The sequence below is a fragment of the Anser anser genome, assembly GCF_964211835.1.
Source record: "Anser anser genome assembly, chromosome: 8".
In the NCBI taxonomy this organism is placed as follows: Eukaryota; Metazoa; Chordata; class Aves; order Anseriformes; family Anatidae; genus Anser; species Anser anser.
The window spans coordinates 17,189,320-17,212,022 of NC_139728.1; the positions used below are offsets into that span (position 1 = coordinate 17,189,320).

A 22,703-nucleotide genomic window follows, 5' to 3' on the forward strand; every position below is an offset into this window, starting at 1 on the left:
AAAAGCATTTTAAGTCTTGTTGCATTCTTTTCATTGCCATTCAGGAGGAAAACGTTACAGTTATGTATACCAGTATAAAGGTTTTAATAGACTTCATATTGAATGTCATAGTTTGCCATTATCATTCAGAAAGCATTCAAAGTTGAAGATTATTTATATGTGATATGAAATGCTGCCATCAAGATACAACATTCTTCCAGAGAACTGGAAGATTGCTACTGGCTTCAGAAACACAGTGTAAGTGGAAAACTAGCAAAAAAATGCCATGGAGACAGAAAACCAGTGTATACTGTGAGAGGAGAACTAATAGGCTAATAAAGCAGATATATGACTGATAGCTTTCTTCAGTGACAGAGTGCCATGTTTGGCTCTCAGCTCTTCAATAGTGAAACACTTATCTCCTTTTACAGTAGATCAAATTGAAGAGAGTACAGCTGATTGACAGGGAGAATGCTGACAGTTAAAATTACTGAGGAAAAAACGTATCTACAACCTGAAGGAAACAATCAACTTTCCAAATATAGGAATTACAAGATGTTTTCAAGTGATTTATTTTTCTAATAATGCAGAAAAATTAAAGCCCCAGAGCTGTAAATATTTCCACAGATGAGTTTGGACTTTTCATGGGAGCAGTATACCTCTCCCACACGTTAATTTGCTTATTTCAGTCCTAGAAGCCTAGAGAGCATGCTGGCTTAACAACTTCTCTGTCTTACAGGGACCAAGAGGTGAAAAGGGCACAAGGGGTGAAATGGTAAGTTGAAACAACTTTTGTGCTTTTGTCCTCTTGGCTGTGTAAAAAGTATTCGTGTGTTACACTGAATGTGTTTCTGCGTGCTCTGAATGCCAAACCTCCTGGTTGTGCTCCTGCAGAGTGTTGGCCAAGAAGGCTGGGACCCTGAGTTCGAAGTTGGACCTTTTCTTGTACGAGTTGGTTCACACAGGCACGGGCATGCCTGACAAGTGTATGCTGCCAGGCAATAGGGCCCTGATCGTGTAGCAGTCACATACTCCGGATCTGTTACAGTTCAGTTCTAAAAGCAAAATCCTTTGTCACATTCATTGTCAATGCTCCAGTACCTCACGGCACAATGTGCGTACAGTGCCGTGTTCATGACGTCTACATCATCTCCTGTAGAGGAGAAGTTCAGGAAAAACCTGGAGATGAAGGTGGGTGTCTATGCAACATATGCTGCCTATGGTAGCAGTAGGCAGTACTGACGGGTAATGAAGTTTCACTCTCTGTTTTCAGTAAGACTTGTACATTCATTTTTGTATATTACTAAATGTTTGATTTTACTTAAAATTTGATAGAGCTAGTAAGGCCTCCAATTAATGATGACTGTGCCAATTTATTATATTTACAGCAAATATGAATACAATGTTAGCTGATATCTATGACGTTACTTTATATGATAGATTTATAATTACTTCCTTTTCCGGTAGCTGGCCAATGCGATCTTGTTCCTGTTGCTCTCACCCTGCCTTTTATCCACCTCACTTTAAATCATTTTGTTTCTCATCTCACTGTATTTTGGTTTAAGCATCCACCTGTGTACAATTCCAACCTAATTGCCTTATAAAAGCTTTGAAAAATAAATCATAAAAATTCAAAATTAAAGAATTAAGGATTAGAATGAAGCTTGGTGTACATGTCTCAAGGACCTTTCCTCATTGATTTTAAGGGTCTTGAGGCAATTCCTATCTCAGAGTAAGAGGAAAACTAGGCTCTTAATTCGTACTACTATTAAATATCTCAACTGTGTTTTTCTCATATTTTGTTCATAAGAATTTCTATGACAGCATAGAACTAAAAGCTGACATTAAAAAAAGAAAAGAGAAAAAGAGATGATTTCCTAAATCATTAATTCATCTCCTAAGAGTGCTTTCAAAATAATTTTAGTTTTTAATTTTTAAATTAAATTAAAAAAATAAATTTTAAATTTTAATTTCTAAATTATTTTTTAAATTAAATAATTAAAGTTTTAAAGTTTAATTTTAAACTCTACACAGTGGCATTAGTTTACAATATCTAGCCAAGAAGTTTTCAATATCTAGCCAAGAAAAGGATATATTTCCAACTATTTTCACAAACAAAGATGAGAAAATGATTTCCATCCAACTGTGTATTCTGAGATTGGATTTGCATCTTAAATTGTGTTGGTATTCTTCCTAGACTCACAAAGATTTTTACTTTTCTTTAAGAGTCCAAGTTTAGTTACAGTTTTTAGTCTGTCAGGGATATCAGTTCATTACTGGAAAGGAATGTTCTCTTATCCCCTGAAAAACATGGAATGTAAAATCATGCCTCCTTGTTTAGGTCAGTGGTGAACCAAAGTTCAGCTTCTGTAGGCTATTTCTGGAGAAAAATTGATAGTCAGACTGAGAGTTTTTTGGAAAAAAAAAAATATTTTTGAATTCCTAATATTCATATCGCTTTGATTGAAACATTTAGATAATCATGGAATGCTTTTTAGAATATTGTTTCAGAATTCTGACATTTCTGAAAGTGTTTTCATTTACTTGGGATTTTTTATTTCATTGCATGTCATTAATAATACATAATGGATGATAATATAGAATCATAAGATAATCCAGGTTGTTATGGATCTTGAGGTATTTCATGTCCAGCCTCCTGTTTAATCAGCTTTGAGATAAAACCACATTGCTTAGCATCTTGAAAACCTCCAGGAACAGAGATTAGATAATCTTTCTGGGCAAGTGTTACAGTGCTTGACTATCCTCAAAGTAAAGTAATAATAATAATTATTATTATTATATGTATATATCCACGCACAAGATGATAAAGCGTAATCTGTAATTTTCTATTATGATCTTTTATCTTAGGTTTACAGTAAGTAATAGCTGCTGCTACACTGTAATGGTATATCAGAGTATTGTACTGCAGGATGCTGCTAAGATTTACCCATTCCAAGACACAGTGAAATAACATCAAAGTGACAGAAGTGATCAGGGAAAGCTTAATTACTTGGGATGGCATTTTTTTCCTCTTTAAAATCATTTTTATTGACTTAAAATCATTATTTAACTTTGTTTCTTGGAAAATTTCGAAAGTTATGGAAAATATGGAAGTCCCTGGGACTGCTCATGTTTTCAAAGTTAAGCATGTGTATCATTGCATATAAAATCAGGGCCTTATGGTATTAGAAAAAGATTAGAGTTTTGGCCTTTGAACTTCTGTACTAGCAATCAAATTGGGTGATTAAAGAATTAAAGAGCACACTAAAACTAACATTTCTATTGTCTGCTTTTGTTATTATGAACTAGAATTATACTCAGTATACTGGAGTTATACTGGAACCTTCCCACTTAAATTCTAGTATGATCAAAGGATAAATTAAGTGGTTTTGTAAAGGTAATCCTGCACATTCCAATGAAACATTCTGCAATTAGCTTAATCCATGGAAAGTGTAACTTAACCTTATTCTGTTGCTCTATAACAAACACAGAGAACATTTATAACATCTCTACAGGATTTTCAACACACTCAAGCAGTTTTGTTACATTTTAAAGGCTTGTAAAAGTAATTGATATAGACCTTTGAAGTTTTAATGCATTTAAGAAATCTAATATCCCTCCAAAGAAGTTTACTACAGTTAAAAAATAGCATTCACTATTTACCTTTTTTCCACATGGATTTTATTGGCAAGATGACAGTAAATCAAGACAAATCACATTCATCTTTCGCAAAATACCTTAAATTCATTGGAACAGTGCGCTTTTTGATTTTTGAAGTATTCAGTTCTGTCTCAAAAACCACTATAGTTTTCAGCTGTTCCAGTCTCAAGATGTTGGAAGTCTTAAAATTGTGGCATATGCCAAGAATATAGATTATTAGATGAAGTATTCAGTCATCTGAAAAATCCACTGGAATTTCTAAATCTCAACACCCAGAGAACAAAGGCATCTATTCATCAGAGCAGTGGTTACTTAGGGACAAGCTGCTGAAGAGTTTGTGCCTTGCTTGACTCGGGGTTTGCATAATCAAGTCCTGAACCAAGATAAACAAATATGTCCTCACACTGTCAGATTCTTCCGTCAAGTTTCTTTTTCACACTTTCTCTTTCATTTTATATTAAACATACTTCCCCAAGTATGATCATAGAGTTCAGTAACGCATCCACGTGGGACTGAAGGTATGCTGCAGCAGTCTCACAGCCCCCGAGTTTGTCGATGTGGTTCATTAAATGTGGAGGTCAGCTTTCTCCACTGGTATTCAACAGTGTAGCTCTGAAACCCAGTTAATTTGTATCACCCAAGGGTCTACAACAAATCAGTCAAGTGGATGTCATCCCTGCAAACTCATCTCTCATCAGTTTTGAAATAATGAATAACAGTAATAATATTTTACGCCTATGTAGTAGTAATGGGATTTTAAAGAAAATTTCAAGCTGGACAGTAATCAAAATCAGAGTAAAAAGGGAAATCTAGGTACTTGCCACAGAATCTACCAGGTTTTCTGTATTACTGCATGTTCTAAAATGACTTATCCTCTGATTTCCATTTTTCAATACTAATCATTGATGCCTTAATTAAATACCAGTACAAATTTACCAACAAAACGATTTAGAGTCCCTTATACAGTTACAGTTGTATGAAATGCAACTGATGCATCCTGACCATATTTATTTTGAAAGTTGACTTTTAGTCGACTAGTGCTTATGCCATCAATGTCATCTGAACTGTCAGAAGGCCGTATCTCTAAACTCCCAGAAATAGCTTCAGTTTCAGTTCTCCCGGAGAGCTTGCACAAAACATGGGTCTCAGCCTCGAAGTCATTTGTGGTCCCTTATCATAGCCTTGTTGGCACAGATCTGGTGCTAGGAATTACATGATGGCCCCCACTTTTCACAGCCTTCGTTCTCCAGCACCTGAGCCCCTCTGGCATGGCCAGGGCAGGTGATGTGCAGGCGCACTTAACCTCGTGCAGTTGTGGAGGTCATCATAATCCCCTGTCAGATTTATTCCCAGGTGGCTACCATATGCTCTATTTTATGAGTATGTATAGGAATAGTAAAAAACGCAGCTGGTATTGTCTTAATATTGATAGATCCGGAGCCTCAGTGACTTAAATAAATTGCTCCTATGTACTTTGAAGTCTTCTTTATTTAAATATACATAAATCAATGTAAGATTGAATCTGTTTTTGTCCATCTAGTCGTTTCCAGCTGAACCAGCTGCCTCAGCTGGTGGCAGGTTGAAGCACTGCCCGAGTTCAGCAGTTGTAGCTTGCAGTGACACTCGCACAGATCTTGCTGTGAAATCTCACAGCAGGAATACTTCTTATTGCTATATGAAGTGATTTACAACTTGATACCTCTTTGACTAAATTAGCTTCACAATATTCGCCAGCATTAATTACCATGTCAAATAAGATTATTTCTGTTTTTACAGAGACTTAGCACTAGCATAACCATGTTGGTATACGACTGTTTTTGCTGGAACAGCTCATTGTGCTTAAATAATTGGTACAATAAGTACTAGCTAAAGAGTGTTTTGCTTAAATAAACTCGGTTATGTTAAATGGTTTTACTAATACATAATGCAGATCTGGTCTGTGCCTTTCATTCCTTCTCCTTTTTTGTATTAAGCCGCTGCCACTTATTCTTTCCCTTGTCATTGTTCTTGCTATTGTTTATGTTACAGCAGCTCCTAGAGGATTTAAGCATATAGAGACTGAAGAAGAGAATCTAACAGAGACAAAAGTATTACTGAATATTTACAGATATTCATAATCATTGTATCTCAGTGTGAACAGTTGCTCAGAGAAAGGCTAAATCAGACAGGGAGTTTATTTACATTTCATCCAACCCTGAGGCAAGACTAAAACTCAGATATAAGACTGTGCATTGTAGGCACTATAAACTAGGGAAAAGCAGCTGTTCCTTCTCTTCTCCTCCCCACTGTAACATCCTGCATACTAAAAAAATGTCTCTTAAGATCAGGAGCATGGGTGTAACTTCATTAATATGAAGGAAGCCTGCAATAACATTGTTAAAAATTAAAAATGAGCCTAACATGTTCTGGCTGAAAAGTGGCACTGCTAATAAATGGAGCTAATAAATGCCTAGTAGATATCTGTGGAGTCAAACAGATCAGTCAGTTTTTTACAACAATCTATAAATTTTTTTACAATGCATTTATGATCGTTCATCCACTGTAGTACTTGTATCAGCAATATGCGCATAATGCTACCACATTGTATGTTAATAACTTGTATAACTTGTATACCACAGGTAATTGAATAAATAAGTTTTGGTAAACAGCCAACCCAGAAATTCTCACAGGTACAATCTCACATTAACAGAGTGTGGTACTTTAAGAATAATAACTAATAATCTACAGTTTTATTGAGACCTATATCACAAACATTTTCACTTTTCTGTATGTATTGTGGCATTTTGTGATTAAATATATATATATTTATTTTATATATAAATATAAAAGTAGAAATGTTCATCTATAACCACTGCATTTTATTTCAATTTCTTTCAGGGACCTCAGGGACCTCAGGGCCAGCCAGGGCCACCTGTAAGTGTATTAACAATGCCTGTATTATTGTATTGTGATTGCATCAAACATTTAAAAAATAAACATGTGAAGCACCTAATCTGTGATTTCTCCCATTTTCCAGGGACCACCTGGACCACCAGGACCAAGAGTAAGTACTGTAACTACCCGAACTACATATTGTATCCTCTGTTGAAGGTGAAAATACAGGATTGTCTTCAAATGCATTGCTTATTCTGTCACTGTAAGTGAAATGCAAATACATTTTTCTACAATTTCCATTGCTACAGTAATACAGGTTTTGGACCTGCCATGTTTCACTGTTGGCTTTGTTCTACCACACTGTTGAGTCCTTAACAGGCAATGTTCATGGGCACGCTCATATTTTTAAGTTGGGTTAACTCCATCATACTCTAAAAGGTTTTTCTGCTGTTCCCTATTTGAACACGCAGAAAGACAGCAACAGAAAAGTCTGTGTTATTTCTGGCCCTGCTGTTCTTCCTATATCAGTTAGTCTGTTAAGGGATTGTGCCGGTCAAGACAAACTCAATATTTGAAGTGTTTTAAATCTGCAGTGGTATATGTAATCTGAGAACCAGAACCAACTGCAAGACCTGCTTGTTTGTATGGGTTTCTTAATTCTTTAAAAATAAATAAATCTGGTGTCTGCTATGTACATCGCACAAACTGTAGAGAATGAAGATACTATTTTAAAAGTAAGTTTTTACAATGAATTATTTTCTGAAAATGACAAAATTATGATCATCTGTATGCTTCTACAAGAATACTCATAAATTTACTTACCTGTAGTTTAGAATATTTCTATTCATTTTTTATATTCTGAATTATCTTTTTTTAATTTTTCAGAAACTCGTGGATATCAATGCTGCTGTTCGAGCTTTGATTGAGTCAAATGCTGCACTGCAGATGGAGGTAATGAATTTCAATGTATTTACTTTAACATTTACATATGCAATTATAAAGAGACTGTTTGAGGAAATATCAGGGCTTCTTTAGAAAAACAATTTAAAACAAATCAATGATTACAAGCAATTACTGTAGAATATAATTAAACATGTTGAGATACATAGGATACAATTTAAACAGAATTAAGGAAAAACAGCATTTCTATCTTTTTATCACAATTAGCAGTGATGGAAATGTATCAAATATCACACATAGCGGACCATAACTGTTCAGCTAGAGATTATAGCAACATTTAGGCCCTGATCCAAAAAAATACTGGCACACATACTTAATTTTGTGCAAGTATGTGGTCTCATTGGAAAAAAAAAAAAAAAAAAAAAACCTCCTTTCATGTGTAAAGTCAAATATATTTGCATTTATTTTGTAGGATAAGTCTAAGAGTAGATTTCACTACTCAAAATCTAAAACTGATGCATATACTTTTATTTTTTTCTTTTTCTCCCATATTCATATTTCTGTCAACGTGTTGTTGTTGTATTTGCATGATCTTCCACTGCCTGTAACTTCACTGCTCTGGTAATTTTAATAAAATGCACTAACGTGTTTATTGGAATATGTTATTCTTACCCTGTTTTGTATGGCTGATGGCATATATTATAAATATTTTGCTTCTGTCTGGCTTTTCAATGGCCACTTGATGTTTACTGCATATACTGCTGTTGTGATACTTCTCTGTGGTAACACATTTGCTAATGGCCCCTGGCAGAGATACCAGAATACTGAAGTAACTTTACTAGATCACAGTACAGAGATATACAAAACGCTGCACTACCTTAGCAATTTACTGCACAGCATCAAGAACCCCCTTGGCACACGAGATAACCCAGCACGCATCTGCAGGGATTTGCTTAGCTGTGAACGTAAAGTGTCAGATGGTAAGTGTCCACTTTCATCAAAGCTTGAACATAACTAGGCTTTGAAATGCATTCCTGCCGAATGATATGTTCTATATCCAGATTTGGATGTGTAGATTTTTTGTTAGATTTTGTTGCAGTTTGTCGGTTATCTTTATTTTATCTTTATTTATGATACAATTTCTGGATTTTAGAGATTGAAGTATGTAGCTAACTAGTATTACATAGATATCTGATAGAGATTATATATAAAAGCAAACAAAAGCGTACAAAAATTTTGAAAATGAATCTCATTTTGTGATCAAAAGTTTTCTGAATATTTAGAGCCAATTTTAGAGCCAATTTGGAATGAGTTTTGTGTGGATCAGGTTCTAGATTACTAATGAGAAAATTGTATACAATAGACTACCACTGTCAGATACACTGATAGCTGTTGATATCTTAGAAGATGTTGAATCGATAATTCAAATCAAAAATAATTATTTAATGTGTAATGTCAATTCTGTGACATAATTCTCATTCTGAGTGGTTAATAAAATAAATACCTGTAAACATCCTTATTATCAAGTGTTAGCATTAACTAAAGAGGAAATGGGAAATGAAATTAGAGACCACAGGGAAATCCCTATTCCTTAGCGTAGGTAAGGACAAATCAGTTTTTCAAGATGAGCCTAACACTTATTAGAACTGTGAACTAAAAAGATTTCCTTTAGGGCCACAGAGGTCACTGACACAGTTCTTCACTTCACAGGATTACACACACACATAACCTGGATGGCCCAGGCTCACCTATTTTCTAACCATAAATTCAGGGAAGCTAAATCCTACTCTAATTTACATGTGTCCTATTTCTTTTTGTGAACCCCAAATTCCATGGGTTCACAACAGTAAATTCTCCTTGTTACTGTCACTAGCACATGTCATACAAAGTGCCTGGTAGGAGAAAGAGAGTGGAAAGTGGAAAAAGACAAGATCTTCGAGTTGCTGTGAGAGGAAAAGAATTTAGATTTCTGAATATATTCTGGGTATAAAGCCAAGGAAAAAGTTAAGTTTTCATACATAAAGAGCAGACTGCAAATGCCATTTATTCCCACTACTTAGCTGTAGAGAGGACGTTTTTGAAACTGTAACCGTATTCAGAAGTTATTGCATATGTAATCAGAACTGAATGGCTATGATAATTTTGCTCAGCATTCATTATTAATAGAATTATGGTAGTGGAAAGACTTTCATGTTCCCTTTCTATCTATTCCCCACTGAAGCTATGGTAATAATAAATCTAATGCTTGCCAAGAATTATGAATATTTTAGCAGCTCTTGTTTAGTAACAATTATAATTTGGGTTCATTTTCTATCTGGGATTATATACTAATAGGAAGATACTGGATTGACCCAAATATTGGCTGTCCTTCTGATGCCATTGAAGTTTTCTGCAACTTCACTGCAGGTGGTCAGACGTGTTTAACACCACCATCTGTGACAAAGGTATGCATTGCTTCCTGGGAGATTCTGTTTGTGCTGAAACTTCAAGCAAACGGTTGCTTGTTGACTCCATGAGAAGATGTTAGATTTCAGGGGAGTGTGGAGTGTGGGGGCTGAACGGGTGTTATGTGCATCTTCCTGAAGGACGCGTTATATGCTCTGGTAAGGAAGTTGCAGAATACCTGGAGACGATGTATGTTACTGTAACTGTCACTTTCTTCATTTACTCGTCTTCCATGCTAAAGGAATTATTTCGTTTTGCTTTATACCTTTCTAAAAATAGCATAAAAATAAGCCTGAAATGCTTCTAAGCTACATTAGTAACTCATCACTCAGGGCAGCTACTTGTGTAATGCTGACATCATTGCAATGGGAAGGAAGAAAAATTATCAATACTTTTCAACACCTAGCTACTGTTAAATGCCTTGTTAGGTAAAGACTGGTTTCCTTTATGTCATTAGTCCATGCTGCCCGTTACTTGTGGTCCTTAAACCAGTGGGAGTAGACATTTTATATTTATGGAGTTTTGCATATCTACTTCAGCCATCAAAGAGCATCAGAAATAACATAAAGCTCCATATGCATTCCTACATTTGGAAGATTCCTGAATATGACCTAGTCTTGGAGAAATTCTTGTTGAGGAATGTATAACTGTATTTTCTGTCTAAACTCAAAGTATGCTTATAATTTTCAGGCTATTAACAGGATGTAGGTATCAACAGCCAGAACCTGTGGTCTAAGAAGACTAATTAGCAGAAAGGTGCAACTGCAGTTCAAGCACTGCTGCTGCTATTATCTTGTTTTGAATGACAAAATCCTTTCTCTCAGTTTCCTTGTTTTAAAATAGCGTTTTCTGCCTAGCTATGTTTCAACGGCATTGTAAGCATTAGCAAATGTTTCTTTTTGAGCTTTGAAAATGTCCAGGGAAAGTTTCTTTTTGAAGTAAGCACTCTAACAGGACCTAATAGTTCTCCTGAAAACTACAAATGCTGTTCTTCGGCACAGATCCCCATGTATAAAGGTGTGTGTGCTCCTAGGTGTAAATACTGCACAAGTGTACACATGTCACTTTGCGTTGCGGTGGCCGTTTGGCATGGCCCAGCTGTAAGTCTAACAGTGTGTTTCTTTTGGAACTTAGCTGGAATTTGGCGTTGGAAAAGTGCAGATGAACTTTCTTCATTTACTGAGCTCAGAAGCAACCCACAGCATCACAGTTCACTGTCTCAACACACCAATGTGGGAATTAAATGAGGCAGGTGGCCAAAAAACATCAGTTAGCTTCAAAGGCTGGAATGGTCAAGTATTTAAAGCAAATACACTGCTCGAACCGAAGGTGCTGGTGGATGAATGCATGGTAAATATTTTTTTAGCATTTGCATCATTAAAACCATAACGGAGTCACTGTTTAGGCAGTATTAACTTTCAGCAAATAATCTTTGAGAACAATTTTTTCCTGCTGTTGTGACAATCACTTAGATTTATACGCCTTGAAGCTAATTTCTTACGTTGTTCTGCATATTTATGCATACACCAACCTTTTGATATTCAGTACAACATCTACTCAAGTACTAAAGCAACTCCAGTAATATGGAGCTTGTACTTGTTGTTCACATTAAATAACAAATATTTTAAGACTCTACTAAGACTCTGAAGAGAGGTGGAAACAGAAATAAGGAGGTCCTCGAGGGAATTTTAGGAATGATTACTCTCAAAATGAAAATTCCGACTTCAATTATAGTTCGCTTGAGGTTATATAACACACAATCTCAGTTTTGAAGAAGCTGGTAATTATTTTTGGACAGCTAATTATCATTAAATTAATTGACTATGAGTCAATTTTTTTTTTCAAGGTGAACTTAGCAAGAGATCTAAGAAGCTGTATGAGCCCAGGGCTTCTTGCAAAGCGGCAGGCTCTCTCCCCTGAGCCCTGTTGCACTGCATCTGCATCTGCCCCAGCTGTATTCTGCAGCAGGCTGAGAAGTCACAGTTTCGCCATGAGTGCCTGTGATTTTCTGTGGGAGAAATGGCATTTGTTACATTACGCAGTTTCTTTATGAACTGCTGGGAGAAGAAATGTTTCTGTACATTTCTCCCCTCACTCCTTAAGCACAGCTTCCATTTATGTTTTGAACCTCATCTTTGATATGAATTTAATATTCTGCTTCTGTGTGTTGCAGATTCAAGATGGCAGCTGGCGTAAGACACAGTTCTTCTTTCACACTCAGGACACTAATCAGCTTCCAGTTGTTCAAGTTAACACACTTCCTCATCTCAAACCAGGGCAGCAGCACTTCATAGAAAGTGGTTCAGTGTGCTTCCTTTAAAGGTTCTGTCCTGGTTCTTTCTGCATCAGCACGGAATTGCTGCACAGATTGAGTGCAAGAGTAATGACCTGTTGTAGGCAGAATTGCTATGAAACTGAAGATTCATTTTGAACAGTGTTGGGTAAAGAACTTCGGGAAGAAAAGACTTCCTCCTAAGGAGAAATGGCATTTCAAAATAAAGAAAAGAAAGAAAGAGAAGGCTACAAGAATTTTCCTAAAGTATTTAAATCTCTTTTTAATACTGGTTGGTGCTTTCTTGCATAATTTCCTGAAATTGAATATCTGAGCATGGAATTTTTCAGGACTTCTAGTGTTCTTGGCAATCTGTTTAACAGCACTGCAAAAAACCACCCCAAGGAAAGCTGGAGACATACAATACTAAGGAGCAATACTGGCTAATGCTCCTAAATGTGCAATAGCTTATATATGAGAAGTGAATTATGCCACAGTACAATACATCCTCTTTTCTTAAACATTAAGTTTTATTATAGTCCTTTGTGGACACATTCATCTTAACAGATGGCACACTACCTCTTACGTGTTTCCTGTCCGTGTTGCCTTGGTGCTCTTCATAACACAAGGTGCTGGTGGCCGTAACAGAGATTATTTGAGTCCCTTTCTATCTTTCAGACTGTATGTGCTGGTTACATCAGGATATGTTTCTGTTGTCAAGGTACTTATTTTAAATCGTTGGTCACATACTTCACTACAATTAAAACATTATTTATGTGGATTTCTTGTTTAAAATATTTTTATGTACTGTTGCAGAAATGGTATATAAGACAGCACGTTGTATATGATGCATATAGTCAGAACAGTTAGCTTTACAGGCATTGTAAAAGTTGTTGTTAGAAGAGCTACCTGCAGTAGTTTTGAGTTTTAGATTCTGAATGCCAAAGGCATCTTAAGATGATGATATATTGTGTATATATTTTGTAACTTGTTAAATTACTACAGCATGTCTTCTGAAAGACTGCTGTTAAATTATAATCAACATTTCATCAATTTAGAAATTTCATTTTTTTGCAATATTATTAGATCATTTGTTTCCTTAAATTAAGCCTAAAATGTTCAACCATCTTTATTAAAAACAAACAAAAAACAATTTTACTATTAGGAAAAGCACTCTTTTATAACTCTTTTATAACGACGTATCTATTTTCAATCCAAAGTCTACTGAGGAAGATGGCAGATAAGTGGAAAATGATACCAAACCATACTGCAAAGCAGGGAAGTGTTCAAACAACTGGTTTAATTGTCTTGATCCACAGGAAAGCATACTTAAGCTATAATAAAATAAGCTTCCAAACTGTCCGTTTGTCTTTTACTATCTTGTTTTGATACTGTATAGTTCATTCTCAGCAATGATGGAAATCCTCTAGAAGGGTACTTTTTAGGTGCTAGTGCTTTGTTTTCCAAGGGGAAATGCCGTGGAATATTGCACAAGTATTTACTTTTTACAAGGTAAAGTACATGTACATCCTATGTTTTTGATTAAAGCATTGTTTTTGTTCCATGTGAGAAAATCTGATCAAAAACTATGTAAGATCACTGAATGACAATAAAGGTTATAGAAAATTCCTTCCTGTTGCTTTTGCATTTTCAAGATTGCTAGTTTTGCCAGCATCACTTGGCGTTTGCTCTTAGTTTGTCTTTGGAGCTGATGTGATATATATATATATATATGTACAGTAAGAATGTTAGAAAATGTTCTGCTTCATGTGTATTTTTTAATCTTATTGCCTTACTTTTGGAAATTATTTATAGCCTCTATTTGTTTTCTCTTAGTTTCTATCAGAAATCGTCTATTTTAAAAACACATATCTTAAAGCATTATTAGTCTGCTCAGATGTAAATATCTTCATTTCTGTGATTGAGTCAAAAATGCAAATCCCATGCCAACGGCACGAAGACTTTGTGCACCGGGCCACTACCAGACAGTAATGTACTGTGGTGCTTGAGGTGGGAGGCTGCCAGAAACGGTCGGTTGAAAGCATCCTTTCTGACAGCCTACTATTACGTTGTGCAGCATGAGTTTCGGGAAGCCGCTTGCCTGCAGCCACCTGAGCTCTTCAAAGCACTCCCAGGAGCTCTGGCCCAACTCTGTCCCACGGTGTTGTGAAGGTACCTTCCCTCAGCTGTTAATTGCTGATGGTTGGAGGCAATCGTCTCCTTTGTTGCCCTGAATTTTAGAGCAAGCCCTGAGCTAGACCACAGCTGTGTGTCAGAGCCCTGCTGTCCCTGCTGAGGCGGGGAGGATTTCCACCCGGGAGGGCCGCAGAGGCCGCCGCGAGCCGCCAGGCGGCGCCGCCGGCCGGGGGAAGGCCTCGGCCGGGCTCGCCCCGTCGGGCCCCGCGTGCGGAGGCGGCGCCGCGCAGCCATGGCGGGGCAGGGCGGCCCCGGGAGCCCCGGGCGGGCGGCCGGGGGGCGGAAGATGTCCCTGCAGAGGTAGGGACGCGGGGACGGGGCGGCCTCGCAGCCCCCGGGCTGCGCCCTCGCTTCCCCTCGCGGCCGCGGCCCGGCGCGGGGGGCGCCTCCCGGGGGCTCCGGGGCCGCCGCGGGGAGGCTGCGGCCCGCGTCCTGCGGCGGCCTCTCCCCACCGCGAGGCCGCTGCTCCGGGCCGGGCCTGCCCGGCGGGGTCCGAGCCCTTCGGCGCCGCCCTGCCCCGGGCATCCTCGCTCCTGCCGCCGCGCCTGGGAGGGAGGAGCGGCGGTGCGGCGCCATGCGGCCGGCCTGGCTGCCCGACAGGGTGCGGGGCGGCTGGGCAGCGGGCAGGGGCTGCGAGGGAGCGAGGGAGGGAGGCAGCCCCAGGAGGCTCCCGGGTTTGGTCTCTGCCAGCTCGCGTTGGTTGCAGCGGAGGAGTATTTAAGGTGTGACAAAGTAATAGGAAGCTCGGGGTAATGGCTGCTTCAGGCTCTGTTTCGCAGGGCGTGCAGCACTCGTCGTGCTCGCCTTCTCCTCGTAAAAAAGAGGGGAGATGTCATTTTTGTACCGGCCTAGTTGAAAAGCAGGAGGCTGTGTGTGCGGAGGAGAGCACAGCGAGGCTGTGTTTGGTAGCGGAGTTTGTAGGGCTTGCCCGTTGTGCCTGTGGTGGGTGCCCTCAACGCGGGCCGGCCCAGGTGCCAGCCGGCACTTCTGCTGGCTCTGTCAGCATGGGTTGCCTGCCCTGCTGGGGAAAGGAGGTGTTCAGGTCATAGTGTGAATCCCAGATGCACCTAGTTTTAGACAGATGAAAAGTAGTAATGCACATTATGAGTAATATAAATGCAGAAAGGCACTGATAGAGCAGCCTGCGAAGCATAAAGTGATGCAGCCTTGCTGTGCTTCCAGCCCTGCATTAGCTTGGTGTTCCTCAAAGCGTCTCTGCGGTGCATTTTAATATCGGTAGGACCCCGGTACGTGTTTGGAGATATTCACCGTAGCTCATGTTGCTGTGTCCACTAGCTTATCAAATCCAAGCTATCTGTGCTTTCCCTCTCTCCTTTCAAGGTTCAGGTAACGTTATCCAAACGTGACAGCTGATGGCACCGTGCCTGCCTGTTGGGTGGTGCCCTCCCAAGCCACTGCCAGCTGGGCACAAAGCTGCCACTTTCCTAAGAGGTGTTTTCTGCTTCTTTCAGATGTGAAACGTGTAGTGAAGAGGAAGCTAAGTACAGATGTCCGCGATGCATGAAATATTCGTGCAGGTATCTGTTATCTAAATTAAGCTGTTATGTTTCTTGTGCTGAGCGTGGCGTATTAATGGTTCTTTTTTGTGTCGTTTCAGTCTATCGTGTGTAAAGAAGCATAAGCTTGCACTGAGCTGTAATGGAGTCAGGGATAAAACATCATTTATCTCTGTAAATGAATTTACCGATTTGAACCTTCTGAGCGGTAAGAATATTCCATGTGCTTTTTAAAATTCACCATTTGTAGTAGGTTAGCACTACATTTTTTTTCTATTCTGTTTTTTGCTTTCAGATTACCGTTTCCTGGAAGATGTAGGAAGGACAGCTGATGCTGCGGCTCGAGATCTTTCTGTGCATAGGCCAACAACAAATAAATTTGTAAGTTTTAAATTAGCAACTTGGTCTGTTGGAAATAGGGTTGACTACCTTTACATTCCCACTGAGACAGTCCCAGTGTAGATTTCAGAGCTGATACCTTTACTGTGAAGCTATGGATGACCCTGGATTTTAGAGCCAGAAATCAAGAAAGGTCTCCAGGTTTATGTAATAGCAGTACCGATGGCTACATCCAGTTGCTTAGAAGAATAAATTGCTAACAGTCTGTGCATTCTTAAAATACTTGATGCGTGGCTGTTCTCCTGGGTTGAGAATGACAGATGTGTATTAAGAGAGCCTGATTGCTCCTTTCTACCTCTACAACTTTTCTGAATTTTTACATACAATATTCCATGTAAACAACATGGGATTTTTTTTGGCATTTTTTTGCCTAAAAAGTTTTACATGCTTCCCCATTTACCAAACCAAGATAACTAGAGTTCTGCAAAGAATAAATCTAAGCAACTGTGAAGTAAAAGCTAATGTGCTAAATATGAGAGGCGATTTTTCTTGAAACTCCTCCAGTTCCAGTAGAGCATCAATGAGATCATGGAATTAGATGTCGTTTCCTAAAAGCCCTATGACAGAACAGGGAAGACCAAGATCAAGAAGTATAAAAACCAAAATGCACTCCAAAATACGTTGTCTGATTTGTCTGTCAGAAAAAGGGGCCTGTTTTCCAATCATGTGAAGATACGTTTTAATATAGCATTCAGCTCCTCAGTTGGAGAGAATTCATGTTGTTTTTTTTACTGCCAAGTAGATTTAAAGTCTTCCTCTGTCTTTTAAGCTGCTATCATACTGTGTATTATAACCTTGTCTTGAAAATGTGCATTGAAGATGGTGAGATGCTCCAGAGGCAGCAGTTTTTAGGTGTGTTTGCAGGATGATATCCTTCACGCTACCTTCAGATAAGATTTTATTAGAGTGGCTGAGGTGTTGCTTGTGCGTCCCATCCACTAGCAGGGTTGTAGCTCAAAACCCAGCTCTGTGGGTGGTTTTACACCCGCAGTGGTTGTTTGTGACTTTCACAGTATGTTGAAGAGCTTTAACTGGAAAAGAAAAGAGGTCACTGGCATGTTGTTCTTAACTGTGGAAAACTTCACCTGAAAATGTTTCAGGTAGTGTCCATTCTTGCTTTATTGACTTTCTCATTCACAGTGTTTTGGTTTTTTTTCCAAAAGTCAAAGTTCTACATTAAATGTGGCCCTTTCTATAATGTCCTCATAATTTCTTTATGATTTACTCTTCATTTTTTATTTTAATGTTCCAGCTTTGTGTATATTGTTCATATTCAAAAAAATGTATTTTTATTTTTTGCTAGATAAATTACTTGCGAAACAGAGCTCGAAGGCATAATATCAACCTGAAGACACTGCCCATTGGATTTACAAAAAGAAAAGAAAATTCAACCATCTTCAATAAGAAGTGAGTCTTCAGTCAGTTAGTCAGCAATGTTTTGCTTTCACTGAACCCATAATGATGGGAATCTAAATTCATACTGATATGCTTGCTTTTAAAATCTGTTATGCTTTTTTTTTTTTTAACAAAAGCTACTTAGATTTAATATTTCCTGCTGCAGTTTTTCATTTTTAGTCTCACTGAGCTCAGTTTTATAGCTTACACAATTCGTGTTTTATTTTGAAAAATACCAACGTTAAGTAGGAGGAGAAGGAGGAATTAGTACTGTTGTGATTTTCATCTGTTAAATGGGATTCTGAAGGTTTTTGGGGTTTTGTTGTTGGAAGAAGAAAACATTCCTTTAAAGGTTTGCAATAGAATATTGATGTAGAATGGTTGCTGAGAACTCCTCTCTCTGAAAATAGCTGTTTTTAAGTCTGAAAGGGGTGCTTCCAGTCCATCTACCTGCTGCATGCCGTCTTAGGGTTGACGTATGTTGTAGCACGTGCATGGCTTAGACAACTGCAGACAGACAGATATGAAGTCGGGAAGAAGGCTAAGATTAAGAAGACTTTAGACATCCTTTCTTTTTATCTACTCTTGTAGGTTTTCTCTGGTATCCAGACTTTGTATTTAAAGCATTTTTGTTTATTTGTTTTCGGTTTTGTTTTTTTTTTTGCTATGAAAAAAGTACTGCAGAGTACTCTGTTACGACAGGAAACAGGTCACGTTCAGCTTGAAGATCTGTGCTTCTTACAGTAATTAGATATGCTGGCCATCCCTGCTGGCTCCTCCTCTTCTGTTCTTCATATTCTTAGTTCTGGTGGCAAGTTCTGGTTTCGGTATGCATTTTTCCCTCTGTGCTTGTGACTTACAAACCACGATCTAAGGAGCGGTGGCTGGAAGGGGTGAGGTGCCTGTGGCTGGGGAGCAGCCACCAGGTGTCTCTCTCCAATAACCAACCTGAAAAGCTGCTCAGCACACTTCCCAGTATCATCCAGTATCATCTCTTCTCATCTCTGCCGTTCTGAGACACAAGCTTTTTTTTTTTTTTTTAACATAAATATCATTATTTTTAGCAGAACGTAAGGCATAGAAAGTTGTAGAAGTGTAACCTTTAGCAGTTACATAATTTGCAAGCTCTGCCAAAGCAAATCCATGACAGACCCATGGAAAGAAAGGAAATTTGGGGTGTTTTCTCCGTCACTGGGGATCTCTCTAGCCACATGAGCAGAGGCTGTCAGCCTCTGTACTGCCTTCCTTTGCTTTGGCCACACATTCAGCCTTCTACAGATATCTTGTGCTGGGCTCATGCTATTGAAGTATCTCAGGCCGAGCTGCGGCGTTTCCTCAGTGTTGTGGAGCATCCCTGGCAGTACAGGGTAAGGGAGTAGTGTTACAGAGCCAGAGCAAGGGCAGAAGGCCCAGAGCTGCTGGGATCAGCGGCTTGGTATCTAAAGACAGAAGAACAGAAGAGGCACAGATGCAGGGATTTTGGCCCTATTGGTAGGATCCCGGGCACAGTGCGATCCTGTGCTGACGGAAATTTGCCTTCAGGTAACATGTTCTTCAGTTCTTTTTCTCTAGAAAGTTTTTTTGGGTGGGTACTGAAATGTACCTTCTGTTGATAACAAATGAAGCTTTAAGCAGGTTACATTTTCACGTGTTTTGTTGTTTAACAATAGCAGATTTAAAACCTAAAAGGATGGGGCAAAGAAAGTGACATTGGCAAATAGGCATGGAAGTGTCTCACAGGCCGTCTGGGATGATGCCTTATTGTTTTGTCAGCTGTGAGGTCCTGGGGTGGTTTTTTGTGGTCGATTTGGAATGTTATCCTTTCCGGGGCTTTCAGACCCCAGCAGGAAGAACATGGTAACGTTCTCTGTCCCAGGAGGATAGGAAGTAACCCTCTGCTTCCTGCACGTGCTGCCAAGGGAATGGGGCATGCTCTGTGGTAACTACAAGAGGGACGTTTCCTCTCTGGTGCTGCTACTGTTCACTCAGCAGTGAGCTGTTTGAATTCAGCGATGTAGATTAAAAACTAATTATTTTTAATTTTATTTTTTGTAATTGGCACGTTTTGCCTGCTCCTCCTGTGGGTGCCTGAGGAATCAAACCCAAGGTTTGATCGAACCCAAAAGTATCAGCCATTTGATACCTGTCCCGTGTGATTTCATGCTATGACCCCTAACTTTTGTTGAATGTTACATCCAAGTGGGGTAAAGCTGTGCAAATCGTTGCTTTCTATGAGCTTAACACCTGATTCTTGTCAGGCTCTGGTGTGTCTGCACTTCGGTAGCTCTGAACCCCTTCTGACGCTGTTGGTCTGTCGGGGTTTGTGGAGGGGTTGCTCTGGAGGGTGCAGATTGGAAGCTGCACTGCGTATGTGTGTGGAGAGCTGAGAATCTTCTCTGATGTCTTTTTCACACTCTCCATGGGAGCCAAGCTGTTAGGCTATACAAGGCAGGAATGAAAGTAATCCAAAACTAGGAAGTACAAGATGTATTCTTGTGTCATTCCCTGCCCCTGCCAGCTCTGGAGGACAAATCAGTGGTTGTTTAGATGTGTTAACCAGACTCTTCATTTCCCAGTTTCCATTAGTTTGTTGTTTCCATTAGTATTGTGAAAGCATACGTGCCAGTGCTGGGTAACACACGGGTTGGATTAACTTGCAGTATCAAGCAATCCAGATACCGGAGGGTCAGTAGAGAATGGAGTTTGAGTCCAGTTTGTGAACTCCTACCTGTGGGTCGTCTGACTTGCAGGTGGTTTAGGCCACCTTATTTGCAAATTCTTTTTAATGCACTGCTTCATTGTACCTTTGCTGTAGCGCCCTCATTTTCCAATAGAAGTGCTAGTTCCCCTTCTGGAGGAGGTGCTGCCATGGAATTGGGGTGCGCTGCTGTGACAGGGAGCCTTCGGGAGAGGGCTGCAGGGCGTGACCAGGCTGGGCAGCAAGAGGGGAGCTCCAGCCAGCAGGGCACACGGGAGGAGCCGGGGGAGCTTGCAGCTTGTGCCTCCTGCATCCTCAGCGGGAGCTGATTTCAGCAACGAGGCGCTGAGGTGGGGCAGTGCAGCTCCACTCCCTCGGCCCTGCAGCCCTGCTCAGCCCCGCTCTGCTGCTTCTCTGCCTGGGCCCCTCCGCCCTGCCTCATCCCGTCTGCGCACAGCACCCCTGCGCAGAACCTGCGGAGGCTCGGAGACGGGAAGGAGGGATGCAGCTCCCCCCGGGTGGGAGGCGTTCCTGCAGGGTGGGGACCTCTGATCACATCACGTACGTGGGAGAAGAGAGGATCCTCTCCTTTGTCTCTTCTTTGATTTAATAGTGTGAATAAAATCTGGTGTGGAGACTTGGGATTAGTAGTGGGTGATAGTGCTATGGAAGTTACTTCTGAGGTGCTTATGAAAGCCCTAAAATGTCAAGTCTTTAATCCTCAACTAGGTAAAGATAATCAGCGTGAATTTTTTGAAGTGTTGCTGATATTGAGAATTTACCAAGGAGTTACATGAGCAGGTTTGGGGGCTCATATTGCACTGCTGGAGCCCTTAAGCTTGAATTTAGTTGTTACTTAGTACTGAGGGCAGGATCTGTGTGCATTTCTGCAAATCAGTAGCTTTCCAAATATCCCCATGTCAAAATGAATAGCTACTGAGTTCTGTAGCTGACATTTTTTTATTTTAGCAACTGAAATCTTTTATTCTCATAGTGAGTCTGATGCTCATTTTGTTTACTTGCAGAAGTTAAAGAGGACAGTAGTTTTTGGGGTTTTTTTTTTTGAGAATTACAGTGAGTTACTCACTCTGCCTCAGCAGCATCCCCTTTCCTTACCCAGGACTCTCAGTTCAAGCCTATCGTGTTTGATTATTGCAACACAGGCGGTTAGTAACATCTCCTGCTGTTGTGAGGCCCCCTTGTAGAAGACCATATGTGCTACAGCGGAAGTGCGCTTCAGTTTCTTCATCGATTGTCGTGCTGTTTACTGTAACTAGGAAACATTTGAACTTTCAGGAGAAATATTTCATTGTTTTATTGTTTATACATCAAATCCAGGAATAAGCTTAATGAAGTTTCAACAAAATGGAGACATCCTCTTTTGTGTGCTATTGCTAGACGTACAGCAGCAGTCATTTTGGCACTAGGAGCACGTAGTTGGTGGCGGAGGGGAGAAGGAAACCATCACACTTCTGTACGTTCTCATTTGTTAATGGTGTTTTGACTCCACAAGGGAATCTAGTCACTTAGTTGTGCTGAATCTCTGTTGCTTAAGTTGAGAAAGGTAACATTAGCCAAAGGAGTGGATAGTGAAGGCCCTGTGTTGCAGTGAAACTTCAGTGTGTTAGGTGAGAGTACAGGGCGTTGTCAAATTAAAGGTAACTGGTCCTTCGTTAAACTTATCTATTTCCTCTTCATCTCTTTTATCAATGTAAAATAACATAGATGGGAGATACTACAGTATTTGTGCTTTGATATGTCACACATACTTACTTAAAACATTTCAAGAATATTACTTGCTAAATGGAAACAGAATTGTCAAAGATCTTTGATAGACCAACCCTTAGGTACTTCTGCAGAGCCAGAACTACTATTGGTATCTCAAGATGTGATGAGTTTGGAACTTTCTGTCATTATATTTATATTTTATACATCTATATAAATATACATGTGAAAAGTTTTATATATATATAATAGGTTTTTAATACAGGTTTTCTCTATAAAAATAAATACATATGTGTAAAGCTCTTTATATGTACTTCTACAGTGATCTAGACAAAATTGACTGTTCAGAGGAAAGTAGGTAAAAATGTTAATGAATGTTCATGAAACATTTATATTATATGAAACATTTATGTATGAAATTGTGACAATCTCAAATGTTTTGAGAAATATGTAGGCTTTGAACCCCTTTTAAAAATCCTTCAAGGTACGTATGGGGGGGCTCCAAGTCCCAAAATCCTTTGTAGCACCCTAGGCAGATGCTAGATCTGTCCTGTACCTCCCAGCACCCATACTGCATACACCCACAGAGCTTGGAACATCTCCCTGGGTGCTGCGTTAAATGTAAAAGGCAGTGAAGAAAACC

General features: G+C 39.5%; 2 protein-coding genes across 5 annotated transcripts in view; both read left to right on the forward strand.

Annotated features, from left to right (window-relative positions):
- The window catches only part of COL24A1 (collagen type XXIV alpha 1 chain), a 135,020-nt gene extending 121,261 nt beyond the window's left edge, over window positions 1-13,759 (forward strand). For 2 of the 4 annotated variants that reach the window (XM_083847168.1, XM_083847169.1), the window contains exons 53-60: window positions 719-754; window positions 6,517-6,552; window positions 6,656-6,682; window positions 7,399-7,464; window positions 8,225-8,393; window positions 9,748-9,857; window positions 10,993-11,208; window positions 12,032-13,759. In XM_083847168.1, coding sequence (XP_083703294.1) covers window positions 719-754; window positions 6,517-6,552; window positions 6,656-6,682; window positions 7,399-7,464; window positions 8,225-8,393; window positions 9,748-9,857; window positions 10,993-11,208; window positions 12,032-12,178 — 807 coding nt within the window. In that variant the 3' untranslated portion in view covers window positions 12,179-13,759. The other 2 variants (XR_014587622.1, XM_083847170.1) reach the window with 2 other exon arrangements.
- A 712-nt stretch (window positions 13,760-14,471) lies between these two features.
- Window positions 14,472-22,703, forward strand: part of ZNHIT6 (zinc finger HIT-type containing 6) — a 34,550-nt gene continuing 26,318 nt past the window's right edge. The window contains exons 1-5 of the mRNA XM_083847226.1: window positions 14,472-14,626; window positions 15,799-15,864; window positions 15,945-16,051; window positions 16,139-16,224; window positions 17,546-17,649. Coding sequence (XP_083703352.1) covers window positions 14,559-14,626; window positions 15,799-15,864; window positions 15,945-16,051; window positions 16,139-16,224; window positions 17,546-17,649 — 431 coding nt within the window. The 5' untranslated portion in view covers window positions 14,472-14,558. The remainder of the gene's footprint in view (window positions 14,627-15,798; window positions 15,865-15,944; window positions 16,052-16,138; window positions 16,225-17,545; window positions 17,650-22,703) is intronic.